At 55.0% G+C, this 21457-nt stretch overlaps 1 protein-coding gene across 2 annotated transcripts in view; it reads right to left on the bottom strand.

Moving 5' to 3' along the window:
* SMAD6 (SMAD family member 6) overlaps positions 1 to 21457 on the bottom strand; it is a 74812-nt gene extending 53355 nt beyond the window's left edge. The window contains exons 1-3 of one of the 2 annotated variants that reach the window (XM_027568785.2): positions 19656 to 21457; positions 12078 to 12134; positions 8232 to 8309 (exon numbers count right to left, since the gene is read on the bottom strand). In XM_027568785.2, coding sequence (XP_027424586.1) covers positions 8232 to 8309; positions 12078 to 12134; positions 19656 to 20466 — 946 coding nt within the window. In that variant the 5' untranslated portion in view covers positions 20467 to 21457. The remainder of the gene's footprint in view (positions 1 to 8231; positions 8310 to 12077; positions 12135 to 19655) is intronic. The other variant, XM_027568786.2, reaches the window with a different exon arrangement.

The following is a 21457-nucleotide window of genomic DNA, read 5'->3' as shown; positions in this document are numbered from 1 at the left end:
AGAGACGCCCAGGGAAAGCGTGCCACCGGGGACAGGGGGAAGGCGAGCCACAGAGCCCGGCAGACAGATGGTTGTGATTAGGCTGGAGGCAACCAAGTGCATTTTCTGGAATTTCAGGTCTCCTCAGAAAACCTGCTGGTTCTCCCGGAGATAGAGGCTGCCCGAGGTGTAGAGAGGGGTAGGCACTGGCTGTCTCCAGGTCGAGCCAAACGACCCGTGACAGGAACGGGACTCCTCCTTGGCCCAACAGCCCCTCTCGGAAACCTGCCCCCCCACCCCCGCCATGCCACCGGTCATTCATGTATTCAGCCAGCAGCCATCCAAGGACCTGGTGAGCATTGTTCATGCCAGATCCTGGGTTCCCGGGGGCACAGAGGCAGCACGAGGAGCAAGAACCATGTCAGTCCTGCATCTTCCAGGGGGCAGAAAGGGCACCGTGCCAGACACGGGAAATCCCCCAGACGGCCTGAGTTCTGATCCCACTTCTACTGTTTTCTAGCGCGATGACCTTGGGTATATTATTCAACCTCTCTGAGCCTGTTACTTCTCCTTTAATTTGGCTACTAAAAGCAGCGACCTCACAGCGCTGTTGGGAGGATTCCATGAATGAATACAGGCATGGTACTTAGAGAGAGCCTGACACAGAGCTCTGCATTAACTGTGATTCTCAAACATGTGTTATGATCTTATGTGTTCTCTCTCACTCTGGATCCCTTTGTCCTAGGCAAAAAAAAAAAAAAAAAAAAAAAAAAAAAAAACTCATTTATTCCTTCATTCATTTATTCTACAGTGACCCATGGCTATGGACTAGGCCCCATGCTGGATGCCAGGCAAGGTCCAGAGTCAAGTATATCCCGGAGTTCCTCTGGCCCCGATGACCACAGTCCATCTGTTCCACTCCATTCTTCCAGATTCAGGACAATCTCTCTGGATTCATCTTTCCCTATTCCCCCATCTCTCACATATTAACCTTCTAGCCACAAATGAGTTCAGAACACACAGCTGCAGCACACCTCCCTGCTTCTGCACGAGCTGTTCCTTCTATCCAACATGCTGTCTCTATCCTGTTGTCTTCTTGGTAAACTCCTAGTCATCCTACAAAACCCAACCCAGAATCACTTTCTCCTTGATGCTTTCCCTGAACGGCCCATTCCCACCCCAACAGCATCCCCTGCTCTTGATGTTTCTGTGCTGGTGCTGAGCCTCACCCGTATCTCCACAGCACTTGAGCATAAGCAATCATTCACCATGCTTTGCTTGCTACCTACCTTTCCTTCTAGACCATTAGCTCCCACATGGGAAGGTCCAGGCTTTCTTCACTTTATATCACCTGCCACTGGCATGCAGTAGGTTCTTAATAAATGATCAATACATGGACTTGTCATCCCAAAGCCTACCATCAGGAAACACACCAGCCCTGGGTTCCTTTGTCAGGGACCCAAGAGGGTATAAGGCTGTGTGATCTCGGGCACATCAGTTGCCCTCTCTGGGCCTTGGATTCTTCATCACCCAAGTGTACCCCTACTCCAGTCCCCAAGCTTTAGTGCTCCGGGGGTGGAGGTGGGGGGGGGGGTTCAGGACACCGAGCTCCTCCCTCTGCATGGCCTTGTCCCAGGCATAGTTTTGCTTTGGGACAATGATGGGAACCTCAGATACTGAAGGCCAGAAGCCCCAGCTCCGTGCACAACTCCGAGGCCCAGGAGCCGGTACCCTCTGCCCAGAACATAGCATTACCAAGGAGCCCCTGAGATCAGTGGCCCAATATACAGCTGAGCAAACTGAGACTGGGGAGGTGAGGTGCTTGCCCGAGGTCATACCACAGGGTAAAGCTCCAAGCCAAGCCTGGAAGCCACTCCAGCGTGCTGCCTGCCATCCTACACTGCTTCCTGGCAAACCAGGTTGGCCAGAACCCACCCCTCCCCACAACTGCCTGGTCCTCCCGGGACTGCTGCAGTCCCCAGTCACTGCTGCCTTTCGCCCCCCACCACCTCTACTCCAGCCTCACACAACCAGCCCAGGAAGAATGGGTCCTTGTGTGACCTGCCCTGGAGTTTTTAAGGAGAGAAGGCTTTTTTTTTTTTCCTCCCCTTGGTTGGTCAAAGCTAAAAAAAAAAAAAACACATGGGAGAAGCTTGATGCAAGTTCCAAATGCTGCCCATGTTGGAACTAGAGGGCAAGGAGTCTGGGGCCGCTTCTGAACTGGACATGGCGAGCTGCTCCTGACCCGGGAGCTCAGCGTCAGTCCTGGCCCACCATCTCCAGGCCGGAGCCTGACCTGGGGGGTAGGCAGAGCAAGTGTGGGCCACACCCAAAAGCCAGCTCTGAATCCATGGGGACGGATCTGGGTTCAAGTCTATTTATGCCAGGGTACCATCTGCCTCGAACCCCAGGTAAGACTTCCTTTCTGCTCTCTAAAACCGAGTGAAACCCTCTTTGCAGCTAAAACTCCCCCGCCCCCCCCGCCCTCCCTCCCATGCTCCCTCCTAAACCACCCACTTGGCATGCAGCACCCCAGACCTACAGGCCATGAGCACTGTCATGTGACAGCAATGTTATCCAGGCTCTGCCGGTCACCCAGGCTCTGTCACCCAGGTATGATCAGTTTGTAAAAACTGAGCTGGACACTAACCTATACACTCTATATCATAATAAAAAGTTTTTAAAAATATTACCCAGGCCCTGGCCTCCCCGTGCCTCATCTCCCACCAACACCTGGTGCTTTGCTTCCTAACCCTTCTAAATTCCTTTGCTTTTTCAGCCTCAGGCTGTTTTCACACCTCCAGACCTTGGCACCTGCTATTTCTTCTACCCGGAACACATCGACCCACCCCCAAACCTTGTCTCTTTTGTAGGCTCCTATTTATCCCATAAAACCCAACTTGGACATCACCTCCTCCAGGAAGTCTTTCTGGGCTGCCTCCCTACCACACCAAGAGTCAATCACTAACCTCCTCCTCCTCTAGACTGCCTCTTCTACTACTTCTCATTATCACCGTGTCTTCCCCTGTCTGTGAGTACCACGAGGATAGAGATCATGTAATTTGTGTCTCTGAGCTCCCAGCTGTAAGCAGAGCGGCTGCCACGCCGTCGTGGCCACATCTACCATATGCCGTGTGCCAAGCCGTGGCTGATCCCACAGTGGTTAAGGGCCTGCCCCAAAGTCCCAAAGCCAGGAAAGGGCACGGCTGGGACTTGAACCCAGGGCCTATGGTGCACAGCCCGTGCTCTTCAGCCGATTTTGCTAAAGAGGCTCAGCACACGCTGACTGAACTGAACTGAACTGAGCACCTTGGAGAACAAGGAGCACTAGGGTCTCTTAGACGGGAGAGTCTGAGGAGAGCATCTAACATCCCTAGAAGGAGGAAGCAGCAGGACACAGTACACCAGTGCCCGTCTCCCAGCTTCTGTAGGCGCTGACGATGAACACCAGACAGCACCAACCCCAGAGGGTGCCTGCTCAGAGAGCACAGAGATGAAAGGAGGCAGGTGTCCGGGCAGTGTGGACCCGCCGAGGTTGTGACCTGGCTCCACTTGCTTATGCCTGCTGTGTGGCCCTTGGCCACTCTCCTACCCTCTCTGAGCCTCCGTTCCCAAACTCTGCCCGTGTACAGAATGCAGGAATCCTAGAGAATGGACTGTGCTCTCGAGAAGCTTACAGTCTGACTGGTCGAGGAAAGACACCCACATGCAGCTGAGCTCCCAACCCCCCTATGTGAGCCTATGTAGCTCCCTGCCTTTACTGGACCTTTCCCTCTAAAAACGAGGGGCTCGGGGCGCCTGGGTGGCTCAGTCGGTTAAGCGACTGCCTTCGGCTCAGGTCATGATCCCAGGGTCCTGGGATCGAGCCCCACATCGGGCTCCCTGCTCCGCAGGAGGTCCGCTTCTCCCTCTCCCACTCCCCCTGCTTGTGTTCCCTCTCTCACTGTCTCTCTCTCTTTGTCAAATAAATAAAATCTTTAAAAAAAAAAAATAAAAATAAAAAATAAAAACGAGGGGCTCACCCTCACTGGCACAGCTCTAAAGAAACAGCATGCGCTGACGACTGAGATACCAGTACGCACATCCAAGGTCAGCCAGAGGGACAGCTCAGTCCCTATGACTGGCAGCTTACACCACACCTTGCATACAGTGGGTGCTTAATAAAGCGCTCAGTTATCCAATAGGCACTAGAATAGGATACCAGAGGGGAGTCACTGGTTCCTGAAAGAGCCGGCGCAGTGCTGCACCCCCCAGCCCCATGGCATGCGAGTGAAGCAAGCCTGGCTTCTAAAGCAACACAGCACCTCAGGCTCTCATTTAACGGCCCAACGCTCACTCAGCACCCAGCACGGAGCCTGATCTGGCTGCTCCTCACCCGGGGCCTAATGCTCCTTGTGTGGCGCTCATTCTGTTCTAGCCTAGAGCAGCCGAGAGCCAAGAGAACCCTGCCCTCCTCCCTCAACCCTCCTCAGAATGCCCATGCCTATGTGGCCCTTCGTCCCTCAATTCCATGAATTATGGCATAGTCTACCTTCACACTGCCAAGAAGGGTTGTCTCCCAGCCACTCACACCTTAGTGTGAATTTAACTAGCTAACCTTGTTGTCCTCCCCAAACTAGATTGAAATCAAAGGAGAAAGACAGAAGTATTGCCATGGGGGGGGGCGGGGGGAAGAGCCTGAGGGGACTTTAGATAGTCAAGGGCAGGCAGCACCCCAGGCCCTGAGTTAGGCCAGGAATCCAGAGTGTCAAACTTCTGAAGGCACCCCAAAAGGGACTTCCGGGCTTTCAAGACTCTGGGCGTCAGAGTCTTTAGATCTAGTAGAAGCTCTGTGTTCTGCCCCTCACTGAGCAATCTTGGTGGAGTCATCTGTCCCCTCGGCGCTTCAGTCTTGTGTGTAGCAGGGATCATGCACCTAGGAGCTGCTCAACAGAGCAGATGAGTGTCCTGTCAACCACGCGGCAGAGCGCTGCAACCAGACCCCCTCCTGTCCTCCTACCCAAGCGTCCTTGCCTGCCCCAGCCGTGACTGCGCCTCAGAATGCCCACCATCCCCCTAAAGTGGCCTCAACAACAGGACAGGAAAGTGAAGCAGAGACCTTGGAGCTGGATAAAAATAGGCTGACAGTGCCAGGCAACCGAGTGGGCTCTGTCCCGGGGCTGCAGACATTCTGCTCAAGAGAGGGGCCAGGCTCTCAGGAACAGGGGCCCCTCGGGACTCAGGGAGACAGAAGGGGCTGGGGAAGCTGGCCGGTGTGGGCTCAGGGGTGGTCTGCACCACCCTGCCCGGTGGTGACAAGGATGAGCACTGAGCTCTGTGCACCCCATCCCCGGTTCTTAAACAGGGCCAGGCTGTCCCCAGCCTCTTTTGATCAAGCTCCCTTGCCCCCATCCCCCACCAGGGTGTGTCTCTGGGAGGGGGATGGGAACCCTAGCTGCGGAATGCCAGGCAGGACCCTCAGGGCAGGAGGGCTGGGCAGTCACACCGCTCAGGCTCCCAGCTGGAGCCTGCCACTTACAATTCAGGAATTTGGGCAGCTGGCCCAGCAGGGAGCCTCAGTTTCCCTATAAAAATAGGGCGAATCACATCCATCTCACTGGGTTGCCATGAGGAGTCAATGAGATGGAGAATGACCAGCTCTTAGCAAAGCGCTAAGTACTGAGTGTCAATAAGGTCAACTGTTGTCAGTAGCAGCGGTTATTACCTGTCCTTAAAACATCAAACACCCTGGCCTGGCCCAACACATTCTGCCCGTCAGCTTTCTGACCTCACCTCCCGCCCTGCCCTTGGGCAGGCCCCGCATTCCATCCCAGCCGATGACTCCCGCCTTCATCCACTGAGACCTGTCACCCCTCTGGGCCTTGCCCTCACCCTGCAGCGCCTCCCTCCCTGAGCCTGTCCTCAGGGTGACAGCTCCCACAGCCCCAAGCCTAGGAGCTCCCAGGAGGCGAGGGCAGTGCCAACCCACTGGTCCTCTGAACCCCACAGCACAAGTAAGCTGGAAAAGCTGACCAGCGAGCCCCCAGAACGGGAGGAGATGAGTGACATTCCTGGAAGGTGCCCGGGTGACCACATGGAGAATGCTCCACCCACCTCCTGAGACAATCTCGACCTCAGACCAAAGCCCAGCAGACCCCATTTGATTCTCCCCACCCCCACACCTGAAACCCCAAACTTTCTCCCCAGTTCCCTCAGCCCCTCAGAATTCCAAGCCACTGGACGCCAAATTTTCTCATGCAAACCAGGCAGGCCTTGTCCACAGTAAAGAGCAGCAGGGATCTGCTCACTGGCCAGTACCACCCAGTGCTCTAGAATGACTGGGTGGTCATCCCAGACGTGGGGGGCCCCCGGGGCCCCAAAGGCCGCCAAATCTAACAGCCCCCAGGGTCTCTGGACATGGCCCTCCAGAAGGCACTCTCTCCTGGTTCTTGCAGATGCTCTGCGGTCTGCTCCTTCCTGACTGAGCCACACACCCAGCCAGCTCTGGGAGGACAGAGATCCAAAGAGACTATACCTGCAAACGGACCCCGACTGTGGAACTCTAAAGCATCTCCGCAAATGGGAGTTTCCACCATTAACCGGGGGGTGGGGGTGGAAGCAGAGAATGTGGAAAAATTACCCATCCATCTAGACGACCCATGCCAATGCAATCCACCTAAATTAAATACATTCTGAGGGCTGGCAGGGGCACAGAATCATGCATTCAGAAATACTGTTAAGCCTCTTGCTTCAAAATTATAGGCACAGAAGAAAAAGAATGGATTAAAATATTAACTTCTTGTGCTCATTTGGTACGGTCGTTCAAGGAAAGGCATTATAACCGAGTAGGGGCCAAAAGGCACAGAAGAAAACCCCAATCAGAGGGGCTACCAGAGACCAGAAGGCAAGGGGACCCACTATAGGACCCTGGGCAAGTCACTTCCTGCTCCAGCTTCTCGTTTTCCCATCTTTGATACAGGCGTACCTCTTTGACCTCCCACGGTTTTGATGGAATACGGAATGAATGGGGAAGGGCTCAGACCTGGGAAATGGCCAGGCAGCCATGCGCAGCCAGCACCGTGCCCCCCTTAGACTCACGGCAAGAGGATGGCCAGAATGACAGCCAGAACTACACACGGGGGAACGGAAGCTTTGGAGGTACACTCAGCCCTGGCAGAAAAGGGGGAACGGGACAGCAGTCAGGAGCACAGGGGCATGGTGGCGAATGACTCTGCCACTATGTGACCCGGGGCCCCTACTCTACTGCTGTTCTGAGACGATGCATGTACAGGGCCGGAGCAGCAGACATGGTCAGAAGGAAACACTCCATAAACAGCTATGGTCACTGCTGTGGCCATTACGCCTCGGGGGGTGGGGCAGGGAGAGGACAGCTCAGAGGCACACAAACAGAGGCGCTCACCCGGGGAGCCAGCCATGCCCACTTGGGAAGCAGCACCAGCCTGAGTGGCTGTCACGCCACGCAGCACAGACCCAGGCCGCAGGCCCCAGCTGTCTTCCTAGCACACCCACCCGCCATGCTCCCAAAGGGTCCCACAGACCTCCGCACCAGAGTCCCTCCTGGCCCCCGATGACCCCAGGTCACGGCCAGCCTCCCGTTTCTTAAGGAAAGCTAGGTTTAGCTATTCTCAGGAATGGGAGGATCCCTGTGGCCAACTCTTCATTGCAGGGGCTTGGGGGACTCCAAACTGGGGTTCTCTCTGCTTCCTAGCCCAGCATCCACCGCTCAGGGAGAGACATGGAAACCACCAGCCTTCGGCAAACTCCTCGCTTGCCAGACCCTCCCCCAAGCTCGTTCTACCCACTCGACTTCCCCCTCTTCTGACCTCCCATGTCTGTCCTTCCCCAGAGTGTGGACAGGAGGAAAAAGCCACAAAGATAAAGGTATACAAACACATGCGTTTTGGGGCCTCTCAGCAGCTGGGACAAGAGGCTCCCCTGCTCAACAGAGGGATGGAGGGCCGTGCTGGGCTTTCACCAGTCCCACGAGAGACAAGGTGGAGACAACTGGTGGGCACGTGGCCCAGCAGGCACTTTCCAAGTGACCGACTTTAGATCTCACTCGTGCAGATCGTTCTTAACCCCAAGGACGCCGGCAACGAAGACAGTGAGTCTTCCAATCCAAGAGGTGGGAGGAAATGGGAAAAGAAGAGGAGAGAGGAAATCAAAAAGGCCTCCATCAAGCTCCCCGCCCCCACCTGTCCCCTTCTGTGAAGTTCAACACAACAGCACCGTGCAAGGACAGAAACGCCAACCTGAGAATTCACCCGGGACGGTGATGAGGGAGTTGGTGGAATCCATTTCAGTGTAAGACAATGTGGAATCAGATAGATCTACGGAGGAAAGAGAAAGACAACTTAGTCGGCGGTGGAGTGCTCCTCTCTCTTCTTCTCTCTCACGCATCCGTGTGTGTTGTGCGTGTGCGTGTGTGTGTGCACGCAAGTGCTTGCAAAGGGCACCGTGTCCCTCCCAGCTTTCTGATGCCACTCTGTAACCTCGTCCCATGACCACACGAGACCAGGCCAGCCAGCCCTGGAACTCCTCTGGAAAATGCTGACTCTTGCAGTCTTGGCACCTGAAAAAGTCTCAACTACTCTGACCACAGAAATAACCCAAGTTAAGGGGACTGAGCAAGTAGCAACTTGGAGGCTCCGTGGGTAAGGTTAAATTAAGCCCCTAAACAATTCATAGTTGCTGCACTTAATTACCACCATTAAAATTCTCCAAGTTGTTCCTTCTTGCTTGCTTCCTTCCTTCCTTCCTTCCTTCCTCCTGCTGGAGCTGGGCAAGCTCTGTTTTAACAAGTTACCAGCCACCCTCACTCTGTCGCACTCGCACCCCTCTAATTAAGGGCTCAAGCATTTGCTCCCAGATTAACTTTTTTTCCCTCTTCCCTCCTCCATTCCTTAATATCCAAACCTGCTCACAGAGCAACTTTCAATGCCTGGACTGTGTTTTTGATTTGTTTTGTTTTGTTTTTTTAAGGCATTCTTTTTTTTTTTTTTTTTAAGTAATTTTAAGTACTTCACATGGTGCGCATTATTTGTTTTCTGTCTGCAGTGCAGTGAGTGAGATGGGGAGAGGACAATCTTTTGCACGTTCTCTCTGGAACACTGAGCTGCTACCCAGACAAGCCGGTGCCTTTTTGGGCAGGCCGACTCGCAAAATTTTTCCTCCACTCCCAGGCACGAGGTGTTGTCCGTGTGAAGGAGTCATAAGGCATGGTCGGTGAGGCTGACAGCTCGTCACCTTCTTACCCAGCTCAACCCAGGTCTGGCTCAGCTGGTCCCACCTGGCTCAAGAGAGCCACTCCAAGCTGGGGATTCCTGAGACTGAAACCCTGGCTAGCTAGAACTCCATTCGATCCCGTAGGATCTTTTTCCCCCCTTTTACCACAAGGTTTAGGGAACGGGAAGATGAAACATTAACCAATTTGGGGTTTTTGTTTTGTTTTGTTTTGTTTGTTTCCCACTTGCCAGATGCTGACTGGGTGTTCTGGGTTTTATTTTGTTTTTTTGGTCTCATGTGATCACAGAGGCTTAGAAGTGAACTGACTTTTTGTTTATGAAAAAGCAACAATGCAAGGAAAAGAAAATAATACAAAAAATAGCTCAGACTATTTATCGGGGCACGAAAAAGTTATCTGCTGGTAAAACGTGTTAGGAGGGAAACAAGGACAGATGGAAAATCTCTTTAAAATAAAAATAAGGCCCACAATGCCCAAGCAGGAACTTCTTGAGAGAGTTTTGCTTTTCATATCTATTGGTCCCGAAGTGTTCAGCGCCCTGAGTCTTGCTGCCACTTCTTGTCTGAAGTAACATCATTGCAGGCTGAACCCTATTTCTAAGGGAGCCGCTAGGGAGCCCACGTGGACAGCTTTGTGAGTGAGGGTCCCCGGAGTGGGAATGGTTTCCACCTTTCAAGGCTCTTGAGGCCTTATTGTGCATTGCCGTTTACTGCTTCTAGTGACCCCTGACATCGGAAGCAGGGCAGTGGCTGGTGGAGAAAAGAACACTCCCCACCTTGATCACTGCTCAAGCCCCATGGAGGGACCCTGTCTGGAAGCCGGGGTCCCAGGTTTGAGTCCCACCTCTGCCACCAGTCAGAAAAATCAGGGCTCACCAACATTTTCTGCAAAGGGCCCCCGTCATAAATAAAACTTTCAGCCTTGTGAGCCAGAGGATCTCTGTTACAGCAACTCAACTGTGTCGCTGGAGTATAGAAGCAGCCAAAGACGATGTGGGAATGGGGGAACACGGCCATGTTCCAGCAGGACTTTTTGTATGGATGCTAGACTTTGAATTTCATGTCATCTTCACGCGTCAGGAAATAGTACTCTTCTGAATTTTTTTTTTTAACCATCTAAAAAAGTGCCAACCATCCTTAGCTCACAAGCCATACAAAAACAGATGGTAGGCCGTAGTTTGCAGACTCCTGAGCTGTGTAACCACCAGCGGGTGTCGCTTCCTCTTTCTAGGCCTCAGTTGTCCCATTTGTAAAATAACCACGACACCTGTTGATTTCCAAATGGTCACTCTGCAGGGCCAGGCGCTGTCCTGATTTTTGCTGCTTTATCACAGGCTGACCCGCAATTCCTCAGGGCAACGATTCTTGACATTCAAACAGAGGGGCTACATTTACTGAGAACATTTGGGTTGTTTGCTTTTTTTTTTTCCTCCTCTAGTGGAACTAGGGATCTTCTAAGCGACTAGTGCAATTATGTTGACTCGGGAAATGCTAAGACAGGCCCATGAGGGAGGGATGGAGAACGGCCGAGCTGAATAGGGGGCTGCTTCGTGGGTTTCCGCCTCAGCCCTGCTGCTCATTAGCTGGGGGGCCCTCTCCATCCCTCAGCCAGATTCGTCATCTGTGAAGTGACAGGGTCCCACCAGATGACCTCTTCGGTTCCCCGGAGAACTAAAAAAAGCTCCTCCATCCACGGGATGACCAGACATGGGGAGAAACAATGAGGAAGTTGCCATCATTAAACCACTGACTCACACACCGTCATGGGACAGCCTCTGTCCCCCTCGACCGAAGAGGTCAAACTCCTGAGCGGACCTGGGGGGCGCTTCTGACTCCACAGGGGGGCCTGGAAAGCAAACTGGCCTGGATGCCTGAGAGTCTGTGACACTTAGGAGTGACCTCCCAGACGATGCTGACACAGGCTACTTGGGAAGAGGCTTTTACCAAAAACAAAACCGAACCCACTTCTTGTGGCCACTTGGTGGAATGTATTAGCATCACTGCGTGCTAGCTGGCTTTGAGAGCCTGAATCCCACGGGAACTGCCTGGGAAACAAACTTGCTCTCCTGGTACTGGTAAAGCCAAACTAACTGGCCCCACCCCTGGGATCCTCCACTGGAGGGTACAGCAGGGCCAGAAAACAAGCCATCACCACTTTCAAAACCACATGCCTCTACTCCAGAATCTGAGCTGCTCGTCTAGCCCCAAGGTTTTCCAGAAAACCCGTCCTACCTCCAAATGGGACCTGCCTAAAACGATGACCACCTCCACTGAGCTAACGGAGGGGACGGACCATGCCAGCGACTTCCTGCACTGATACACAAGCTGTCTCCACGGTCCAACTGTTGTTTCTGCCCAGGTGAACTTCTTGGCTTAACACGGGGAGAAGCACACCACTCCTCTCCACGGTGACTTCATGCTCTACCTATCTGTCATAGGGCTAATTACCGCAAACTAAAAGGAGAGCAACCGAGGGCTGGGGGAGGGAGAGAGGAAAAGGGAGAAACACCAACCCATCTCGAATGAGGTGCTTAAGCCAAAACCCATTCATCTCCCACAGGCCCATGTTTAAAGGTCACAGAGAGGTTAATGATGAGCGGAGGAATTTCAAGATGTAAATAGCCCGCTGCAGAGCCTGGGTCTGCTTTGGCCCAAGTGTAGGTGTGTTTGTAAAACTTTGCCCCATCGCAAAGGCAGCCAGGCCTGCTTTGCGCCCCCTCCTTCCCTCCAGCCCTTCGGCACTGAGGCTGCCCGTCCCTCCCCGCCCCCACCCCCCCACCCCCACCCCCCCCCCCCCCCCCGCCACCCCGATCCCGGACTGAAAGGGAGCTGGGTGGGAAGGAGGACACACTTACCCAGTGGCTTGTACTCGTCGCGAGGAGACAGCCGAGAATAGGGGGGTGGTGGTGATTCTGGAAGACAGGAGACACAACACGTCACGGCTGCGGCAGGGGAGGTCACACCTGGGGGTTCGACCTGGCTTTTGATGATTGGTGTCCTCAAATAATAAGCCCAGCCCCCAGGAAACTCTTTCCCAACGGGGAAGGCCACAGGCTTGGGGTACAGACCCAGACTCAAGCCCTCATCTGCCTCCTTTGGCTGTGTGACCTCAGGCAAGTTACTTCCCCTCTCTGAGCCTGTCTCCTCAGCTCTGAAATAGGGATTATAATCATAAAGACCTGCCAGGTTTGCCAGGAGGGCAAACGAAGATAATATACGTAAAACAGCTCTTGGTACTCTGGAAAAGTGCCTGTACAAACACTAACAGTTGTCGTTACAACAAATGAAACCTGGGTGCAGAGAGAGTCAGAGTTAGGATACCTGCCTGAAAAAACGCAAGATGCTCTGTTAAATTTCAAGTTTGGATGTATGTGGCATAATTTCTAGTATACGTATGTCCCTCGCCCTGTTTGGGACGTATGTACACTAAAAGATTACGCGCTGTTTTTATCAGAAATTCAAATTCAGCTAGGCATTCTGTCCTTTTATTGGCTAAATTTGGCAACTCTAATCAGAACTGAGTGTGAGAGACACAGAAGCTCCTTTCCTTCCAAATAAGCTGCATTACAACTGACATTCTTCGGGGGCAGGGAGAAGGGCAAGACGGGCTAGAGCCCAGGAAGGCAGCCCAGCTTCGCAGATGGGAGACCTTAAGCCAGTCACTTCCAGCGAGCTCTCAGCCTCAATCTCCCCCTTTGTAAAGAGAAGGGGTGCACCCCAAGCTCTCCATGGCCTCCCGGCTCAGACCCTCTGTGATTCCTTATTGTCTATGGTATTTTTCTTTTGGTTTCCTTTCATTTGCCTAAAATACTCCTCCCTAACAACATATATTTTGTCTTCAGAAGAATTCCTTAGCCTCTTGCTTTAGGGGAAGTAACAATTTGCTAAACTAAGTAACAATTTGCATGAATGAAATGACCCTTCATTTTCCCTAAATGAAACTAAACACCATCAAATCGCAAACGAAAACAAACTCTCAGTGGTAGTAAAGCGGTAATAACTATTATTAGGCAGGTATCAGTAATGACACAAGGGGTAATAAGTGTTCTTCGCAATTATAATAAGGCACAATTCGTTGTAGGAGCGTTTGTTTTCCTCTGCACACCCAATGCAGCTTCACTTCTTCCCCACCCGGCTTTTCCAGCCTGAAATTACTTCAACAAAGTCAAGGCTCTGAGGTCTAGAAACAGGGAATCTTTTGTGGACAGGCGTTTGGGAGAAGGAAAAGTGAATCATGGAAGAGCCACCGGGAGAGAAGCAAACATTTGCTGAATGCCTACCCTGTGTCTTTCTCCACACCGGGCATTTTCAACTTCATTTATTGTAAGTAACTGCATTCTTTTGGATCTTAGGTACAGCGTGGTTAATCACACTTCTGGGCACTTCTTATTTCGTCCTTTCTCAAAAATAAATAAGGTGGCCATTCTCATCCCCATTTTACAGATGAGAAGACTGACTTAACCCAGTTTCCCCACCCCGCCCCCCAGCCAATCATGGTGGAACTGGATTCGGGGTCCAGGCCCTGACTCTGCTCTACATCCCAAGGACACAGGCAACAGGAGGCACCCCGTATTACACCCCTTCACCCCAGTCATCAGTCCATCACGTGCACAGAAAGCGCTCGATGAACATGTGCAGGCAAAGACGATGGTGACCAGGATAATGGACAGGTGGGGGCCTCTGCAGACAAAGGTGTGGAGAACGAAGACCTAGAGGCTGAAAGGGTTGACCCAAAGGAGCCCCCCAACAAGACTCCAGGAAGGGAACTATTTGCCTTCAGTAGGAGCCACTTGGCCCACTGGTCCTCAGGGCCTTGGAGGGGCAAGAGACCAGACCTGAGTGAGGACCGGCCTCTCAGGACAAGAGGCAAAATGCAAGTGGGGCTACAGCTCCACAGGGAAAGAGAACCGAGGCAGGCGCGCCCACTGTACAGTGAACACAGAGGCCTGGCGGGGCGAGGTGACTCCCCCGGGGACACACAGCAAACCGGTGGGACAACCAGAGCCACAGCCAGAAGCCAGGGCTCCTGCTCCCCGGCCTCATGCCCCGTCCACTCCCCCACTCACTTATCGGAAGGCCTGTAATTCCTGTGTTAGGGTTGCTTCTGCAAAAATCTGATTGGCTGAGGCTCAGGCCACACATGGTGGGGTGCTCTGGACAACTGGCCTCCCAGATCTGTCCCCCAAAAGTGAAACTTGGCAGCAATGGGCAGTGGCAGCTGGAGTCAAGCCACTGTCACCAACCCCAGCATTTCTCCCAGGGGCTGTTTCTCTGGGACCCACAATGTGGAGGGAAGAAGGGCTATCGAAGTCCCTTCTTGAAGGAGCCACCCGAGACTCCTACCACCCACGGCCACTCCCAGGCTGGGTGTGTCCTAATGTGAATGAGGCAGAAAGCAAATCTATAAATTTGAAATGTCCCTCACACCAGCTTGTGAGGAACTGCAAAGCTTTTAGGAGGGACTTGACCAGGCCCCCATTTGCTCCAGCAAAATGGTTCACACAGAACTGCTGAACAACTTTGGAGGCTGGAAGCTGAATGCTAAATTCCATCCTGGGCAAGTTAAAAAGTATGAAGGCTTATGGACTCCACCCCAAGACACAGGGATTTATAATGTCACATGTTCACCCAGCTCAACTGCTCCTTTTAACTGGTTCGGGCACCTGGGGTCCAGCCAGGTAAAGGACCTATCCAAGGCCACACAGTAAGGCAGGAGATGTTATTTTACTTCTGCAAAGCAAAGCAGAAGGCCAGGTGGGGACCCAATACCGAGTTACCTTTTTTTTTTTCTTCAAACAATTGAGTTCTCATTCACATACCCTAAGGTTCACTCTTTTAAAGTGTATAATTCAGTGGTTTTTAGTATATTGAGAGTTGTGAGACCAACACCGCCATGTAATTACTGGACATTTTCCTCACCCCAGAGAAGCCCTGTCCCGTTAGCAGTCGGTCCCTATTCCAACCCCCAAACCCTAGGCAACCACAAATCTACTTCCGGTCCCTATGGATCTGCTTATTCTGGACATCTCACACTAACAGGATCACATAGTATGTGGCCCTTTGTGTCTGGCTTCTTCCCCTCGGCGTATGCTTTCCAGGCTCGCCCATGCTGTAGCATCTATGAACTCTTTTATGGCTGAACGGCAGTCCATCGTATGGCTATACCACATCTGGTTAGCCATTCCTCAGCTAATGGATGTTTAGACTTTTTCCATTTTTTGACTACTAGGAATAATAATAATGCTCCAAGAACAGTCCTGGGCGACTTTTAACTGGCCACCGCCACTTCACTCCCAACACTTCCCGGCCCCACGGATCTGGGTGAGGGGAGTCCCAGGTCATTAACTCGGGTGCGCAAGGCGGGTACTCAGGTAGGAGACAAAAGGTCAGAAGAGTAAGTGTGGGCTGCCTCCAGGCCCTCTACCCAGTCCCCTCTTCGGAGCTACCTCAGCACTTACAGAAGTTGTATTGATTTTTCAGTAGTAACTTAGATGCTCTAAACTTGAAGGGGAGAGCTCCTAGAACCCTGAGGGCCCCTCTAAAAGAAATGGACTTGAGAGAGAGAGAGAGAGAGAGAATCAGACACTCCAGCCTCAGGCATCAACTTCAGGAATCTCCTCCAACTTCCTTCAGAAGTAAGCAATCAGCCAGGGGCTGAGCGTACCAGAAGGTTAGTGCTCGGCTCAGCTCAGCCCAGACTAGCCTCTGGTTAGCCCCCAGGGGGTACTTAGCCTTTTGGGATCTAGACCATAACTCTAAAGCCAGGAGAGTTCTCAGCCTCTCCCAGCGCCTGGTAATGTTTCAGTTTGGGACAGTGCCTTCCACCCCCATCTCTGCAGCCCAGCATCTCCCTTAGGAAAGGATCCACACGCATCCCGGGGCCTCCCAGGGGTGGCTGTGGGTGGGCAGGGGGCCTCCCGAGCAACCGTCCCCTCCACCCCCAGAACCTGAAGGCTCAACCCCCAAGCCCGGGTTGGGAGCCTCAGAAAAGGAGCTCCTGGCGCTTTAAGGCCGGCAGAGCCTAATTGCCCAGATTCCCCCGGCAGCCAGATAAACAGCGCAGCCGGCTGGCGCCAGCAAGAGGCAAACTGCACATTATCACCCCTTCCTCACCTCCAAGGAGGAGCTCCGAGGAGCAGGGCGGGCAGGCCGAGGGGCCGCCAGAGGGGCGGGGCAGGGGCTTGGAAGCCCAACTTGAAATTGATCTCATTTCAAAGGGATAATGCCAGGCCAAATAAAAGGAAAACTTTTTAGCCCATTCTAATTCCTATAGTCCTGGCCTGGGAACCCTGTGTTTTCCTAGGCGGCCTCCTCCAGTCGTTTAGAAGTTCCCTCTCGCTCCGTCTCTTTCCCTGGCGCAATTTGGATAATAGTAATTTACTCAATATAATTACAGAAAAAAAAAAAGTGGTGGAGCAAAGAGCAGGAGATTTATTCCAAAGTTAATGGATACTTTCAGGAGAAAGGAGCTGTATAAACACAGGTTAGAACTGTGATTAAAGTATTTCTCCACATTTCCGTCCACATAGGCACCGAGCTCAGCGAACTGGCTTTTCCCGGGACAGAAAGACACACAAGAGGGCAGGGGAGCCAGGGCCTGACTCCCACGGGGATGGAGGTGCTGGACAGAGCCGGGCACAGAGGGAGGACGCCCACTTTCTGAGACAAGCATGGGGGAGAGGGCAGGGCAGGGGAGGCAGGCCTGGGTCCCCTGGAACCGCCCATCAGACCCCAGGGATTCTGTCCACCGCCTCACTTTACACGTGGGAAAAGAGGCCCAAAGAGGGGCACTGGCCCCAGTGTCCCAAAGCAAGCTGATGGATGGGAGCAGGGTTCGCTCTGAGCAGCAGGGATCAGCACTGCCCAGAAAGGGGCCTCCTGGCCACCTGGGCTCCCTGTGGGGGTCTGGGGGGCACTGGGGTGACTGGTGGGGTGCCCCTCAGTTGGCCTGCTGGGTGTTCGGGTGTACCCTCCAGCTACGTGCCTGCCCTCCCTGAGTGTGTCTGTCCATCCGTCTATCTGCCTGCCTGTCCGCCCCACTGCCCCAGCCCTCTTCCCCCAGAGCCCTGGAAGGAGCAGTCTCCTTATCAGGATGCGCACGGCTGAGCTCCAGCTATGCACCCGCCCAGCTCTAGGAGCCAGGCTGGCGGCCAGGCAGCAGGGGTGGGGTGGGCAGCAAAGGGCTCCCTAGTTCTCAGTCCCAGCGGCCCAAGCCATCAGGCAGGGGATGAAGCGAGAGGGTCAACCTGGCGCCTACTGAAAACTCTTCCCAGACCATCAGTCCTCCCAACTGCCCCCAGGGTGGCCTGAATGGGGGGAGCAGGGAGGGCTGGCAAAGAGGCACGGAACAGACGCAACAGTGCCTCCTTTGGGGATGAGGGAGGGAGTCAAGTACCAATGCTCAGTCCAGAATTAGATGCGGAGAATATTCCTAGAGCCACCCACTCACCAGTAGGGAGACTGTGAGAGGAGGTTACTCATCCAAGGTCAAGCTTACTAGAGACCCTGGGACCAGGGCTTTGGGAAGAACTGTTCCACCGCAGCTGTACCCGCCCAAGTCGGCCAAACCCGAGCCACCACCTAAGTTGACTTCTAATCCAGGGAGGGAGGGGTGTGCATCCCTTCCGGCTCACACACCTGAGCCTGCCTGGCACCTTGACTCTCAGCTGGCCCTCTCCTCCTCCTCCTCTCTGCCCACCTCCCCTACCCATCTCCAGATAGAATTATGGAGCTCCTGGAGGGGATCCTGTTTACCTACACATCCCACAGCGCTCTGATAGTTCAGACCCAATGACCTGGCCCTTCTTCCCTCGTCTCTGCCCCACCTCCACGGGGAAGATTATGTTTCTTTAAGGGCATGGATCCTACTCATATTTCCACTCTCCCTGCTATAGCACCCAGCACCATGCCTGGCACAGAGGAAGTGCTCAACAAATATCTGTGCGCAGACTGACCTGGTAAGAGAGAAAGTAGTTGCCAAGGCCTGCTAAAAGCACAGAGCAGGCCCCACCAATTATCTCCCACGCAACAAAAATGACTGGGGACAGGGCAACCACAAACAGGGCCCCCCTCCCCAGAGTTAGGGAGGAGACAGGGTGGCAGAGAGGACGAAGCCACTTCCAGGAAAAGCTGTCCAGAAGAGGAACAAGGGGCACACAAAGCCTACCATGGGCCACAGGTCCGGAACTGCCAAAAGCCCTTGAGTCCCGCTTGGAGTGACCGTGTGGGGATCAGGGCAGCCAGGTCAATGCTCCTTCTCCCTCCCTCCCCATTAGTGCTCTCTCTTCAGGAACCACGGAGACACCTGCTTTTCCCCTCCAGCCACTACCCTACATGTGAGTAAGACATCTGGGACAAGTCCTGGGCCCACCTTCCCCTCCCACACTGGGAGTCCGGAGATCTGTGATCTGACCGTCTATGTGCTCCCAGGCTAGATGCTGACTCTGCAGAGGGCACAGAGACTGGAGGAGCTCAGAGCCCTCCCAGGTCCAACAGCCTTTAATCTTCCAGCAGTCCCACCCCCACAGGACCCCCAATGCCACCTGATGCATAGACCCCTAAGATGCTATGGGCTGAAATGTGTGAGCCCTGCAGTGCAGAGGTCAGAGCAGGGGAACTGCAAGCTTCTGGCCTGCCAGAAGCCTCCACCTGTCCTCACCTCTGCTCCAGAACCCAGGGCCTGCTCAGGTAAGCAGGGCTGGGGGTGGGGTGTGTGCGGGGAAATCCCAGGAAGAGAACAAAGAAGGGAGGCAGTTCGCAGAGGTAAATAAAATTAATATCTGGCTTCCTCGCCTCCTCCACCTCTAGACCCTCAACTCTAGAAAAACTGGACACAGAACTGACAATGATGAGGTGGGCGGGGGCCCTGATATTTGACACCCAAGGGATGCCGGGAGCAATCAGGGCAAGAAGGTGGTCTCCACTTTGAGAGAGCTTTGCTCCAAACTATACAAAGGAACCAGTGTGACAATTTATGAACACTTTTGTCTCTAGACATGAATTGTCTACGCCCAATTTCACAACTTGTATCTACCTGGATATAGGAAAGTACAGCATAGGGATAAGCATAGGTACACAAATGCTACAGGCCTGGGCACAGACTGGGGGGAAAAGAGGCGGGGGACTGGACGACACTCGTGTTCGGCTTCTCCTAGGCCTGCCCTCCTCTTTCACCGTCTATGAAGTTGCAGCCTACACTGGTCCCTGAAGCTGCAGAGAAAACTCGAATGCATACCCTTGCAGGTTTGCCCGAGTCTTAAGAAGAAGGTGCCATTGGACACGTGTGCCCTGATACCCACTTCCCGGGCTGTCCTGCCTCCAGGGGCACCGGCGGGTGCAGCCGCAGCTCCGCCCGCCCGCGGTGCCCCGGACCGAAAGGCCTCGGAACGGGGCGGGGAGGGGAACCCCCAGCCCCCGCCGGCGCGCGCGCTCACCTGGCCCGCAGAGCCGGCTGAAGTGGTAGGGATTGCAGCACACGGTGGGACCGTCGGCGGCGGCGGCGAAGCTGTGGCAGCCGCACAGGGGCTTCAGCTCCACGGCGTGCTGCAGGTCGGGCCAGCGGAAGAGGCGGCCGAGCAGCAGCTGCGGCGGCGCGGGCTGGCCGCCCAGGCGGAGGTCGGCGCGCGGCACCAGCACGCAGCCGCCCGGCACGCCGCCGCGGGACTCCACCGCCTCCAGCAGCGTGTCTAGCGAGCGCTCCTTGAGCCGCTTCAGCAGCGAGTACGTGACCGTCTTGAGTTCCTGCTCGAGCAGCAGCAGCCGCGAGCGGGCTTCGCGACTCCGCCCGCCGCCCGCCGCCTCCAGGGCCGCCCCGGCCAGGGGGTCGCCGGCGTCCCGCGGCGCGCCCGCGGCGTCCCGCTCCGAGAAGAGACAGCAGGTCACCGTCTCGCAGTCACTTTCGGGCAGCCAGCCCGGGCCTCCCGGCCCCGCCACGTCCAGCGGGGAGCCCCCGGCGCCGGCCCCCGGCTCCGACATGGGCCTCGGGGGGCCCCCTGCACGCCGGCGCCTCCCCGCGCCCTGGGCGCCTCGCTGTCCCACCGCGTCCCGGGGCCGCCGCGGGGCTACCGGGCAGACTTCGGAGCGGCCGCAGTCTCCGCCTTCTCGTGCCCGCGGGGCCGGCTCAGCTCGGCTGCCCAAGCTCCCATCCTCGTCGTCGCCGCCGCCGCCGCCGCCTTCCTCCCGGTCGGGGACCACACGACTTCGCCAAAGTCGCCGCACCAGCCCCGAGCGTTTGGACCTGAACATACGATATCCTTTGGCGCCAGGGGTGGGAGGGAGGCGGTCTCCGGTTACCGGGGGTCCGTTCCCTCAGCGAGGCGCCGGCTGCGCGGGCCGCAGCCCCACATGAAGCTCCGCCGCCGGGCGCCGTGCAGATCGCGCACAGCCTGTCGTCGAAGGGGCGCCGCAGGGCTGCAACATGAGGGAGCTCGCCGGGCCGGGACGGCGGGGAACACGCGCGCGCCGAGCCGCAGTCCGCGCGGGGCCAGCGGCTACATGGACCCCGGCGGCCCGGCTACTCAGCAACTCCAGCCCCGGCGCCGGAGGGGGACTGCAGGCGGCGCCCCGCCAGAAAGACCCCGCATGGGCCGGCGAGCCTTCAAAAGTTGCGCGGCTGGTCCATGAGCACAAAGCGCTCGCGCCGAACCCCCCAGGTGTCGGGGCAGCCCTGCTTTTAAAACCCAAGCGCTTAACTACATGGGCTTTTCCTGCAGGATCCGAAACGCAGGTTTGTTGATACCCTCAGCTTCCTCCTTACTCCCTGCAAAAAGAAAAAAAAAAAAAAAAAGGAAAGAAAGAAAAAGAAACCCCAAACAAAACCAAAATCCTGGAATTGCATGCACGAAAAGCCAACTCCGTCTCAGGTCCCAGGCGCTAGATGCACTTGGAGCAAGTTTCTCCTGAACGCGGGTGTCAACACATGAGTGGAAACTGTAAAAATCCCAAAGAGCTGTTGGGAATCCTTAATTAAAAATGCAATCCACCGAGGCAGAGGTCGCAGCCCGCCCCACGCTGCGCTCGGACGCCCGGGGCGCCGCGGCTGCAGAGGTCGTCCCCCTCCCCCCTCCACAAAAAGTGCCTCCCGGTGGCCCCGCGGTCCCTGCGAGGTCTGGCGAGGCAGCGCCCGGCGGCTCTTTCTCTCGGCTCGGCTCCCTCGCTCGCTCCCCCGCTCGGCTCTCTCTCTTTTTTGTTCTCCTCAAACGCACACTGAGGGCCCCCGGAGGAGCGCCGCGGAGTC

Source organism: Zalophus californianus, chromosome 6 (genome assembly GCF_009762305.2).
Source record: "Zalophus californianus isolate mZalCal1 chromosome 6, mZalCal1.pri.v2, whole genome shotgun sequence".
Lineage (NCBI taxonomy): Eukaryota > Metazoa > Chordata > Mammalia > Carnivora > Otariidae > Zalophus > Zalophus californianus.
Note: the sequence above shows the minus strand (reverse complement) of the source record. Positions and strands in the feature narration are given on the sequence as shown.